Source organism: Cyprinus carpio, chromosome B24, assembly GCF_018340385.1.
Source record: "Cyprinus carpio isolate SPL01 chromosome B24, ASM1834038v1, whole genome shotgun sequence".
Classification (NCBI taxonomy): domain Eukaryota; kingdom Metazoa; phylum Chordata; class Actinopteri; order Cypriniformes; family Cyprinidae; genus Cyprinus; species Cyprinus carpio.
In genome coordinates, this window is record NC_056620.1 from 23,844,376 (window position 1) to 23,859,152 (window position 14,777).

The 14,777-nt window shown below is 33.6% G+C and overlaps 1 protein-coding gene across 1 annotated transcript in view; it reads right to left on the reverse strand.

Annotated features, from left to right (window-relative positions):
* Nucleotides 1-14,777, reverse strand: part of LOC109047815 (receptor-type tyrosine-protein phosphatase mu-like) — a 230,700-nt gene that overhangs the window by 90,599 nt on the left and 125,324 nt on the right. The window contains exon 14 of the mRNA XM_042752238.1: nt 1,999-2,272. Coding sequence (XP_042608172.1) covers nt 1,999-2,272 — 274 coding nt within the window. The remainder of the gene's footprint in view (nt 1-1,998; nt 2,273-14,777) is intronic.

Sequence of the window (14,777 nt, forward strand, 5' to 3'; positions counted from 1 at the left end):
CTGACTACATGTGTTTTCTTAAAATGAATAAATATGTTTTTAGAGAAGATCATTTATTAATAAGCATCAATGAAGAATCAAAAGCTCTGCAGATTCTCCACATTCAGCCGCTTGTGATCGTTTGTTAAACGTTTTCACTTCCTTCAGCTGTTAGTTTTCTCAGCTGCTTACACACAGAATCTCTCCTTGTCACACAGTTTCTGAAAGCTGATGCTCAAACAGAAGAAACACACACCAAATCTACAAAACCATACACTAATCATCAGACTTTGACTCAGCCTTTTCAGTTTCATAAAACACAACACACAGTTCTCTCTGTAACACACACACATCTAACAGGAATTAATATTATGGCAAAGGTGTTTGCAAATGTTTGCTTGTGAGATGTGTTTGTGATATTTTGAATGCAGTGCTTTATTTTGCAAGAGATGAGAGGCGTTTAGCATTTTGTGTGAAAAACTATAATAAACCCTCGTCCAGATCGACCATGTTTTGAAAATGTGTGCAAGCAGCTGAAAAAAAAAACTATAATAAACCCTCGTCCAGATCGTCCAGATGTTCCTTCAACACAAGCACAGAAAACATGACTCTAAACCCGCTAATAAGCGTCTGAAAACAGCAGGCCATGGTCTGACCTCGCCAAAGCATCCAGCGCGGTTGTTGAGAGACACTGAAGAAGCCAAATAAATGTGGAAGTTCTGAAAGGAAATAATTGGAGGAGGAGGAGCGTGTGAAGCGCTGAAGGTCAGTCCTGTTCTTCTGTTTCACCGGGGAGAACACAAACTGCTGCCTGTGATTGCTGGCGCTCTGCTAATTGGGAGCAATTAAAGAACAGCAGCACGCGACGTGAAGAACGCTGGACACGGTATTTTTCAGCAACAAGCCCAAAACACAGCGCACTTGACCCCGAGCAGATCACAGAAGATGCACAAGTCTTGAATCTTAAGATATTTACTCAAATCTAAAATCTCAAGCCCTTACTGAATTATCTTTATATCATTATTATTATATCTACTTGTGTATGTATATATATCTAATAACATTAAATGATAAATATATATATCTAATAACATGAAATGAAGAAATGAATAAATGAAATAAATTAAAATAGCAGATTTATTTAGATTTTAAGTTTTTATATAATTTATTTTATATATAAATAACATATTTTTCATTTATGTATTTATTTACATATTTCTTTCTTTTATTTTTTTTTATATTCATAGTTTTTTTATATTAATATAATAGCAGAGGGTTTATTTAGTGGGCGTGTACGGGTATATATATATATAGATAGCATATATATATATATTAATATAATATATATATATATATATATATATATAGCAATCTATAATGAAATGAAATATTTAAATAAAATATTGTGCTGTTATTTTAATCCCCTGAGTCTCAAGTTTTCATATATACATAAGTTTGTATATATTTATATATTTATATATATATAGGCACACACATACATGTTTATGTATCCATGTGTGTGTGTGTGTGTGTGTACATAATAAAAGATATAAATATATATATATATATATATATATATATATACACTGTATATTGCTTATGTATATACATAATAAAAGATATAAATATATAAATATGCTGTTATTTTAATTGCAAGACTCTTAAGTGCATCAGAGTGAGAAATAGTTCCACTTTAAGGGTGCGTCGCAATAAATAATAATAAAAAATGGAGTCTGGTTTCGTTGTAAAGGGCAGTGTTTAAATTATTCTCGGCCCAATGGCTGCTAATTACCTGCTGGAGTTTCTCTCATATAACGACTGCTTTTCTCCTTCAGAGACTATCACAGCTACTGAAATACATGTGTGATGAGTTTATGGTTATAGTTCCTCTTGTTTACTAGCACTACAGTACTAAGGCTGAGAGTTCGTGAGTGATCCTCAGCTGCTGCTGCTTTGCTCAGTGATCAGGAGCATGATGTCTGTCGATCTGAGTGTGTGCTGTGTGTTAGTGTGTCTCACCCCGTTGGCCGTGCTGACGGCCTGATAGTAGACGCTGTAGCTCTTGTGTGGCAGCAGAGGAAGGTTCCAGTAGCCGTCGTAGGTGCGGTTGTCCCCGACGGTGAAGGGCAGCGGCGTCTGGATGCGAGCGGCTGGGAACTCTGCGGTGAAGTAGTACTGTGAGTTGAGCACGGACGCGTTCTGGAAGTGGATGGGAATCGGGTAACAGCGCAGGATCTCAGCGGCTCTCCGAGAACGACGCGGACGCTCCTCTTCAACCACCACCTGATACACACTGCAGGACATACACACACATAAATGACTAATTTAATAACACATTATTTACATACAAAATAAATCACGTACCAATATAAAAATATCTAATATAAAATCTAAAAAAATCTATAAATAAATAAAAATATTTTAAATATATTTATATAATGAAAAATAAATAAAAAATAAATAAATTACATTAAATAAATTCTAATTTATTTAATGAAATAAATTAAATAAATTCTATATAAATAAATAAAATATGTAATATAAAAATATATAAAATATGTGTCCCTGCAGCACAGAAGCAGTCATCAGTAGCACAGGTATATTTGTAGCAAAAGACAACAATACATTGTATGAGTCACAATTATACATTTCTCTTTTATGCCAAAAATCATTAGGATATTAAGTAAAGATCATGTTCCATGAAGATATTTTGTAAATCTCCTACTGTAAATATACCGAAACAAAAATTTTGATTAGTAATATGCATTGCTAAGAACTTCATTTGAACAACTTTAAAGATGATTTTCTCAATATTTAGATTTTTTTGCTCCCTCAGATTCCAGATTTTCAAATAGTTGTATCTCAGACAAATATTGTCCTCCTAACAAACCACACATCAATGGAGAGATTATTTATTCAGCTTTCAGATGATATACAAATCTCAATTTTGAAAAGTGGAAACTTATGACTGGTTTTGTGGTCCTGGGTCACATATATAAATGTAAAAAGAATATTTTTAAACATAAAAAATAATAAATATGTTTTTTATATTTTTTATAATATATATATACATTTGTGATATTGTATTATGTGCAAGAACATTTGAGCTTCCAGTAGAATCTGGCATTTCATTTCATTGAAAGTCTTAACAAACACCTGACTGGCAAATCTCAAACACACAACAGCGGCGCTAACTGGAAAACACAGCGACTCCACGTTTGCTTCAACAGGACAGTGTTTAGCAGGATAATCCGCTGCTGGACCGGCACCGGCGCCGAGAGTCTTCCTCTGAACACATTTAATTAACTGGCTAAAGCCGGCGGCCCAGCGCTGAGCGGACTGATCCATCTGCAGGGATCTCAACGGCATCAAATAAAACGCATCACGCTATTCTCAGATATTAAAACACTGAACTCTGACACACAGGCTGCATTTCTGCTCGAGCACAGAGAACAAGAGCCACACAGCAGCGAAATTACAGAGCTTGATACGGAGGAGAAATAATGGATACTAAGAGCTTTTCTCTGCACTTCTCCGGCAGATGAAGAAAGCCGGAGTCGGAGTCTTAGCGAGTATATGGCCTCTGAGACACGCTCAGACCAATCAGAGGAAGCTGAGATTACGAGCGGTATTAGGGCTGGACTTCCTGTCATCCATCCATCAATCTATCCATCAGTCAATCCATCCATCCCTCACTCCATCCATCCATCAATCCATCCATCTAGCATCCCCCATTTATCTATCAATCTTCTATCCATCTATCCATCTAGCATACCTCCATCCATCAATCCATCTACCATCTCCCATCTATCTATCAATCTTCTATCCATCTATCAATCCATCCATCTAGCATCCCTCCATCCATCCATCCATCTAGCATCCCTCATCTATCTATCTATTCTTAGCTATCCATCTATCAATCCACCATCTAGCATCCCTCCATCCATCCATCTAGCATCCCCCATCTATCTATCAATCTTCTATCCATCTAGCATCCATCATCCCATTCATCCATCTATTCATCTAGCAATTCCTCCATCTATCCATGCAATCCATCCATCCATCCATCCATCTACATCCATCCATCCCTCCATCCATCCATCTAGCATCTCCACATCTATCAATCTTCTATCCATCTATCAATCCATCCATCTAGCATCCCCCATCTATCTATCAATCTTCCATCCATCTAGCATCCCTCCATCCATCCATCTAGCATCCCCCATCTATCTATCAATCTTCTATCGATCTGCATCCATCCATCCATCCATCCCATCCCATCCCTCCATCTACCATCCAGCATCCCTCCATCCCATCTAGCATCTCCACATCTATCTATCAATCTTCTATCCATCTAGCATCCATCCATCTAGCATTCCTCCATCCATCCATCTTGGCCATCCCCCATCTATCTATCAATCTTCTATCCATCTAGCATACCTCCATCCATCAATCCATCTACCATCCCCCATCTATCTATCAATCTTCTATCCATCTAGCATCCATCCATCCATCCATCTATCCATCTAGCATCCCTCCATCCATCCATCTAGCATCTCCACATCTATCTATCAATCTTCTATCCATCTATCAATCCATCCATCTAGCATCCCTCCATCCATCCATCTAGCATCCCCCATCTATCTATCAATCTTCTATCCATCTAGCATCCATATTCATCCATCCTATTCATCTAGCATTCCTCCATCCATCCATCCCATCCATTCTAGCATCCCTCCATCCATCCATCTAGCATCTCCACACATTATCTATCAATCTTCTATCCATCTATCAATCCATCCATCTAGCATCCCTCCATCCATCCATCTAGCATCCCCCAACCATCTACTCCATCTAGCATACATCCATCCATCCATCTATCCATCTAGCATCCCCACATCTATCTATCAATCTTCTATCCATCTAGCATCCATCCATCCATCCATCCATCCAGCATCCCTCCATCCATCCATCCATCCATCTAGCATCTCCACATCTATCTATCAATCTTCTATCCATCTAGCATCCATCCATCTAGCATCCCTCCATCCATCCATCTAGCATCCCCCATCTATCTATCAATCTTCCATCCATCTAGCATCCCTCCATCCATCCATCTAGCATCCCCCATCTATCTATCAATCTTCCATCCATCTAGCATCCCTCCATCCATCCATCTAGCATCCCCCATCTATCTATCAATCTTCTATCCATCTAGCATCCATCCATCCATCCATCCATCCATCTATCCATCCAGCATCCCTCCATCCATCCATCCATCCATCCACGCATCTCCATCCCATCCATCCATCCATCTAGCATCTCCACATCTATCGATCAATCTTCTGATCCATCTAGCCTCCATCCATCAACCATTCCTGCCATCCATCCATCCATCTAGATCATCCACCATCAATCCATCCCATCCAGCACAATCATCTAGTTAATCTCCACATCTATCTATCAATCTTCTATCCATCTAGCATCCATCCATCTAGCATTCCTCCATCCATCCATCCATCCATCTAGCATCCCTCATCCATCTATCTAGCATCCCCCATCTATCAATCTTTTATCCATCCATTCATTCATCATCTATCTATCAACCAACCAACCAACCATCCATCAACCAACCAACAAACCATCCATCCAACATCCATCCAACTACCCCCCAACTAACTCACCAATCAATCAACCAACATATTCAACCATCCTTCACATCTCCATCCATCTATCCATCATCCATCTATTCATCATACAACCCATCCATCCATCAACCCATACTCTAATCCATCCAAACCATCAACCATTCTATCCATCCATCATCTATCAATTCATTCACCATCTCTCTCTCCATCCATCCATATATTTGTCCATCATCCTTCTATCCATCATCCATCCATCATTTATCCATCCATCTTCTATCTAGCATCCCTCCATCTATTCATCTTCTATCCATCTTTAAATCTGCCCATCCATCCATACATTCATCCATCCACCCTCCATCTAACAATCCAATCTATCCATCCTTACACCATCTAATCATCTACCCACCTTCTATCTAGCATCCCTCCATCTATCTCTCCGTATTAGTTCACTCTTTGATCAGAAGCTCATTTCTCAGTTTTCTGTTCCTAACGGCAGCAGTGAAGTCAGAACCGCAGCTCGATCCCTTCAAACGAACCCGCAATTAAAACGTGTGATTGGTGCAATTAGCTGAACATTATCCCGGACTCACTGATAATTGAATTAAGAGGGCTTTAGGTTAATCAGACACGGATGAATTATTTCACAAAGGTTAATAGAATCAATAACTTTTGTTCGGGAATCATTTAGTCATTCGCTAATCGCCTACATGATGTTCAGCTGTAAATCCGGTGAAAGCCAGCAGATCCTCCACCGGAAGAAGGTCAAACTCCTACACTGAGCAGAAACCAAAATAAACCTGTTTCTGGGGGGAGAAATTGTGCTTTAATAAAATAATCTGGAAAAAAAAGAATCTAAAATAATATATCTAAAATAAATAAGTCTATAAATAATAAATCTAAAAATAAATAAATACATGAAAAATACATCATTAAGTAAATAAACCTATATTTATATTTATATGCACAGTGTGTATATATATATATTATATATATATATATATATATATATATATATAATATATATATACGTCATATATTACTTATAAAATCAAATAATCTAAAATAAATATCTAAATAATTAAAATAAAAAAACAAATATTAAAATAAAATATATACAATTTATATGCAAGTTAGCAATAAAATATTACATTTAAATAAATTGATTAAAAATAAAAAAATAAAAATTATTTTTTTCCCTTTTTGTAAGTAATGTTCTACAAAACTAAAAACACTATACACAACCAAAGACAATCAAATATTAATAACAGACAGAGAGGCGAGTGATGGGATGTTTAATGACGAGCCGGTGCTGAGAAGAACAAAGGCCAAATCTGGAGCGTCAGCACAGAATAACTCAGCTGCTAAAGAGCAGAACAAGGCTTTCTGAAGATTTACTGCCGACTTAAAGGCCAGCCATTACTTTACAGATATGACACTGACCGCTGTGATCTACAGACCTTCAGCTGAACCACAGACACACACACACACACACACACACACCACACACACACACACACAGGAAGTCACACACACACACACAATGTGACACAAACACTTACAATCATCATCATCATCATGATTAGGACTACGCTTTATTTTTCAGAAACAAACTGTGAATGTGACACAAACACTTCCTGCAGATGCATTCCTAGCACTCAGTGTATGTATGTGTCTTTCATTAACACATACTGTCATACATCTTATGAATATTAATTTTATGCTTATGAATATTCACGTATTACTTACATGCGCAACTATTTGAATTCATAAAGGGTCCCAAAGTCTGATACCACCAGAAGTCTATTTAGCACTTTTCTATTCATAACTACAAGTGTATATTGCTTTTTACAATTAATAAAATGTAATATTTCTTCTGACATGAATATGAAAATATGAATATGTCTAGTTAATATATTTTAATATATAATAATAATAAAATACTAATATAAAAAAATGCATAATTATAAATAAAATTGTTGTTCAGCTCTAAATGAAATTTAATTTAAATAAAGAATAAAAAAACTAACAAATAAACAAATGAAAGTAGTGTGAGTGAGTTTGGTGATGTTGTACAATAATTCTAACTTTCTAAATTCTAAAATTATTTTTATTGAAATTAAAAACAAACTAATAAATTAATTAATTCACAGGAGGTTATTTTAATTTTAGTAATATCATATATTATTCCTAATTTTTTTTTAATTCTAAAACTATGTTTTCCATCTTTAATTTGAAAAAACAAAGAAACAACATAACCAACCAACTAAATAAATATATATCCAAATAATAAGTGAATAAATTCAATTTACTTCACAGTATTTAGACATTTTTAGTGTAATATGTTCTAAAATTGTGTTTTGTAGCTTTAATTGACATAAAAAATAATATACAACTAACAAACTAAAACAAATTCAATGAATAGGTTTTAGTGATGTGATATATTATTCATAACGTCTCACAATTCTAAAACAGTGTTTTCCAGTTTTAATTCAAATGAATTAATATTTAATTAAATTAAATTAACATGTTTTAGTGATTTCAGTCTCGCTGCTTTATATGCATATAAATGTACTTTATTCTTAAGTGTCACGTAAGTAATAATGATGCTGTTTGTTGTTAGTATTACTGTAAGCCGCTTTGTTTCCAGACATGTTGGTTTTCTCAAATTAAGTAAATCTTCCTCTCATTCCAGCCGCCACATTTTTGGCCTCCAGGATCAGAGACCTAACAAACTCATCCTTTAATTAACGAGGAGGAAGCTGAAGCCATAGCAACCGGAAGCTGCTGGAGCGCTATGTGAGCGCAGCTCGTTAGAAACAAGTAATCAGTGCATGGACAATACAACAAGCCAATAAAACCTGCATCCACAACAACAGAGAGAGTGAGAGAGGATTGTGGGATCAGATGATTGATATCTCAGTCTGAGCGTGATGTATGTGTGAAGTTAAGGCCGAGCGCTGGACGTATTGATCGGACTCGTGTGTCCTGCAGATTTAACAGCATCTCTAAAGATCCCTGATTTACTCCCTCTTTCATAAACCGGCCAGATTTACAGCTGCTGAGGATCAGAGCCGGATTCTGGAGGACAGCAGCTCCCATAATGAAACACACAAAGACAGAGTCACTTTCAGGAAAATGTACAGTCTGAGAGTCTGACAGAGGAAACAGGTTTCAGGACAAAACAAACAAAACTAAACAAAAACCGGCCGTAAAATAAAAAATGCTTTCTTATTTTGTATAGTACTATGGTTAAAAGTACTCATTGGAAAATTGGTGTGACCATAACATCACACAAATTTTCAATTTATTTTTAATTTTCAATTTATTTGACCTTTTTTTTTTTCAAAATAATAAGATATTTAAATAATAAATGAAAATAAAAATGTAAATTTTTTTTGCATTACAGTAAGGGTTGGAGTTTAGATTTTAATAAATAATAATAAAAAAACGTAGTACTACCTAAAAAATGGTCTAAACAAAGTCGTACACATTTTATATTTAAATAAAACTTATATCAAATAAACTTTTTTTACATTATAAAAGTAATAAAAATTTATGAGAATTTGGGGTAAAATGTTATAGTTTTTTTATATATAAAAATTGTATTTTTTTTTTTAAAAGTACTCATTGGACAGTTGGTGTGAACAAAGTCACACACATTTTTAATTTAAAGAATGCTTTAAATAAAATAAAAAAGGATTACAGTAATGAGAATTTAGGGTAAAATGTGATAAAAAAATTAAATATAAAAAAGTCACACATTTTCAACTTTTAAAAAAAATAGTAAATATATAATTTTTTTTTTTTGCATTACAGTAATGACAATTTGGGGTAAAATGTTTTTTTTTATAAATAATTATTTTATTAAAAAAAATTAAGTTCTCATTTGAAAAATGGGGTGAGCCTAAATTTTCAATTCAAATAAGATTCAATAAAATAAAATAAAATTGTATTAAATTTAAAAATGCATTACAATTTAAATTGATAAAAATGATAAAAAAATAAAAAAAAAATCTGGTTCTTAAACCAGGCCTTATTTTCATTCTTTTTGAGGCGAATATGATCTAAAGTTGAGAATCACCTAAAAAGTCATAAAATTCTATAAAGCAAAATGCTGTTTATGATTTCAAAAGAAGTTAATAAAAATCAACTTGGAATAAAATATCCTAAAATGACAGAAAAGATCATAAAAGGACGATCAGGGGCTGTAAAACCAGCACGACTGGTTCCTCTGCTGTTCTTTAAGAGGAACCGGGGAAATCAAAAGAGGATAAAGATTTCTTGGCATATGATCCACGCAATAATAAAAGCTGCTTTCTGTCATCATCAGCGATGCGCCGAGATACGCAGAGACTCTCCTGAGACGTGACTCTGACCGAAGAAACAATAGCAGTGGAAAAACGCAGAAAAGAGCATCCGCCTCGAGGGACGAGAGCGAGAACAATCCCATCGTCTCCAGAAATAGAGGAGAGCGGCAGCTTTCACATGACAGACAGAGAGAGAGAGAGAGAGAGAGAGAGAGAGAGCCGGAGGTGCGTTCCTCATGAAAACCTGCGGGGGTGACGGCCGAAACACAGCAGCCAAACTGATGAGCGTTCACACTGATCCCCTTACACCATTGTGCCAGACTTCAGAAAACATCTCGTCTGCCGTGAAAAGACCAACACACGCTCGCATTCAGTTCAGTCCTACGCGCTCGCTCAAAGCAATCCGATCGCATTCATGATCGCGTCACACATCTGCTGTTTGAGATGCTGTTTAATCTCACCTCGTGTTTTCATGTTTACACGTGGAAGATATAAAGGCAAAGCTGCTGTGACCAATTTCTGCCAAAATAGACACCATGATACTCATGAAGCCACGCACAATTTCTGTTCAAGTAATGCTTAAAATAATACATATTATATGTGCGTGACAAAATATATACTGCATATATATGCATAAAGTTACACATATTTCCTTTTAAAATGATATAAAAAAATTATTAAATTAAAATGCTAATATTTTAGAATATATATATATAGTATATAGTATATATATATATTATAATCACACAATAGTACATGTTGAAAAATTGTGATCAAATGTTTACACATTTTCTATATAATTAATAATAAATTAAATTAAAAATAATAATAAAAAAAATCTTTTGAATTTCAGTAATGTTAATTTAAGGTAAAATGTGATGTCTTTTATAATAATAATAATAATAATAATACCAATAATAATAATAATAATAATAATAATAATAATAATAATAATATTAACAAAATTGATAATAATAATTACCTAAATTCATTCTAATTGTATTAATTACAGTAATGGAAAAAAATAATTAAATGCAAAAATTAATGCAAAAATATTTCATTTAATTTAATTTAAATTAAAAATAATAAAAAAATCTTTTAAATTTCAGTAATGTTAATTTAAGGTAAAAATGTGATGTCTTATATATATTATATATATATATATATATATATATATATATATATATATATATATATATATAATATTAACAAACAATGATAATAATAATAGCCTACATTCATTATAATTGTATTAATAACAGTAATGGAAAAAAATTCAAATTAAATAAAATTAAATAAAATAAAATTAATAATAATAATTTATAATAATTAAATTTATTTTACTACTCTGAGCATAAATAAAATAAAAAAAAAAAAAAAAAAAAAAATAAAATAAAATAAAATAAAATAAAATATATATTTTTTTTTAATTAAATAAAAATACAATTAATGTATAATAATAATAACCTACATTAATTGTAATTGTAGTAATTACAGTAATGGGGAAAGAAATACACACACACAAACATATAAACATACATATATGCATATACACAAATCACAATCCATCTTATCTGCTATGATATCCCTGAAAATCACAGCAAACGTGCTCTGACTGAATTAAGATGTGTTTTCAGTCGTACACGCTTGTATTGAACGCTCTCCCAGAGCAATCGAATCACATTTATGATGAGGATGAAACATCTGCTGCTGGAGAATGCTGTTTAACCTCGCAGTCGTGTTTTCACGTTTACACGCATCGAATATAAAGACACCTCGTCTCAAACCAGCTGTGACCAATTTCTGACAAAATAGACCAGGAATGTGAAAGCGCTTAAAAACACATTTCTACTTTCATCCAGCTGCGCCACTTTGTTCGCCGCTTTTCTAATTTCCCCCCGGCTTCACCTGAACACCGTCTCAGTCGCAGGATCTCCGTCAGAAACATACAGACGCAGCGCTTCGCTCTGTATAACGTCACACTGATTCTCAGAAGAATCACACTGTGATGGAGACACGAGACGCTGAGATACTCATTACACAACTGGTGTGAGTCACACATTTTTATTTGAAATTTTACTTTTTATTTATTTTTGCATGCATTTGGGGTAAAATTTGGGGTAAAATGCTATTTTTTATAATTTTAAAAAAAAATATTTTAGTATTTTAGTACATTTATAAAAAATAAAAAAAATTACAAAAAAAAGCATTACAGTAAAGATAATTTATTTATTTATGCATCAAAGGAAGTAATGGAAATTTGGGGTAAAATGCTATTTTTTTTATCATTTAAAAAAAATATTTTAGTATTTTAGTACATTTTTAAAAAAAATATATTACAAAAAAAATAAAAGCATTACAGTAAAGATAATTTATTTATTTATGCATGAAAGGAAGTAATGGAAATTCGGGGTTAAATGCTATTTTTTATTTTTTTTTTGAAAAATATTTTTGTATTTTTGTACATTTTAAAATTAAATGATACAAAAAAAAGCATTACAGTAAAGATTATTAATTATTTAATTTATTTATTTATTTATTTAGCATTACAGTATTAAGAATTTTGGGTAAAATGTAATTTTTTTAATTAAAATAATTCATAAAAGTACATATTAAGTGTGAAAATTAATGAAAAATACAATAATAATAATAATTAATAAATAATGCTTTAATAAAATTAGTAGTTATTTAAGTAAAGGGAATTTTACTTTATAAAATAATATATTTAATTTATATTGAATAATATATAATATTATTTTTCAGAAAACCAGCTTTAATATTAATTAATCATCACAAATAAAAATTAAATGATTCAAGAATTAAGAACTTAAAATAAAAAAAAAACCCAAACAAAAAAAAAATCAATAATATAATATAATTATATTTTATAAAATATTATTATAAGAAAAAAAAAAAACATTCAGAGGAAGAACAAGACTTTTTGCACTGAATACATGCATATAATTATTTATTAAATAATTTCTTCATTGAATTTCTAACAAAAATAACCATATTGTGATACTGATTTTGGACCAGAATTATTTTATTATTTTTTAAAATTTGTATATTCCATTTTTCATTTTAGTTATCATTATTAAAATTTTTTTTTATTTATATTTCTAGTTTATATATATATATATATATATATATATACACACATATGGTTTTCATTCAAGTTTGTTATTTTAGTACATCAAGTTAAACTAAAAGAAAACTGCTTTGGCAACTATCTGAAATAAGCACAAGTTTTTTGATATTTGCTTTGAGTTATTGTTGATTTGGAGATGAGTGTGTGAGTGTAAATCTATGCTAAAGCGTGACGTGGCAGTTATTCAACGCTGGGTTAAAGCGCCCAAAGCCAAATCCCCTTCTTAATGTGCGAAATCACGCTCACCGCTGCTAAACAAAACCCACCCTTACACCATAATTAACGAGACGTGCGTTTCATTAAGACCTGCCAGAGCTCATTAAGATGACGAGGATCACGGGAATCGGCCGTTTTCTCACCTGAATCTGAATCATGCATGAAGACGCTGTGAAAGAGAAAGCGCTTCCAGACTGAAGGCGACTCGTGAGACGCCTCTAACAGCATCTTTTGTCACCCGTCTGTCCTCCTCCATTAAAACGGCCTCAGACAAGAATACCGTCTGAATATTTCACCGCGGAGTCAGAAGTGCAAAAACAGACGCGTGGTTTATTCATGCTTCCATCATTCATTCATCAAGACTTCTGCTGAAGAGAAAGCAAGAGATGAAGAATAAAGTCTTCCTCATTTTAGAAACCGTGTGAGACGTTATATGAACATTCCTTAAACTTTACTTTAAGGATGTTTTTTCCCCTAACATTTCTCTAACTTTAAAAAAAAATACTTTTTTCTCTTTTGTTAGGCACCTTTTCTAAATGCACTAAAAAGTCATCGTAACCCTGCTATCGTCTCTCTGGCTCTTAATGGAGGCTTTTATACGCCACAGGAACAGAGTTACAGAAGACGATGCACAGCTTCAGCCGATCCACCGAAACACTTTCAGCGTCTGATATCTCATCCTCCATACGTAAACGTCTCATACGTGTTCTCAGTCACACTCACACTCACATTCATTCAGTCTGCAGATGCTTTTATCCTCACTTTCTGTGCTGCGTTACCTGCGACCCTCGGCCAGAACCATCTGCTGAATAATGAAGCAGCTGCAGACATCATCACCGCGAGCGCAAACACACAAGAGTCACTCAGACTGAGAAGAATCGCCGGAGAAATCAAGTGTTGGGCCAAAAGACCGCTTGACCACATTCTAGCGCTGCAGGATTCTGAGTGAAGACATGACAGTTTGGCTTTGTTCTTATCTTCAAAAGGCCGAGAGCAAACACTCAAACACAGAACACTGACACATCTGAGTCTGATCTGAACAGCGCCTCACTTCATTTGCTCCTGACTCTGTTTTCTTAGCTTTGAGGAGGATTAAACATGTATTAACAATTGTAACAATATGTACTCAAAACTGAGCTAAACCTGACAAAATCTCCAAAAACCTCCCTTTGGGGGCATCCTCGTTTGTAAAACTGGTTTAAAAATAAAGTTAACAAATATTTGAAAAAATTGTAAAAGGGAGTAGGGTTTAGGTGTAGGATTGTTGTAGAGTGATAGAAAATACAGTTTGTACAGTATAAAGACCATTATACCTATGGAATGTCCCCACAATTCACAAAAACAAATGTGTGTGAGTGTGTGTGTGTGTGTGTGTGTGTGTGTGTGTGTGTGTGTGTGTGTGTGTGTGTGTGTGTGTGTGTGTGTGTGTGTGTGTGTGTGTGTGTGTGTGTGTGTGCGTGCGTGCTTGAGTCTGAGTGT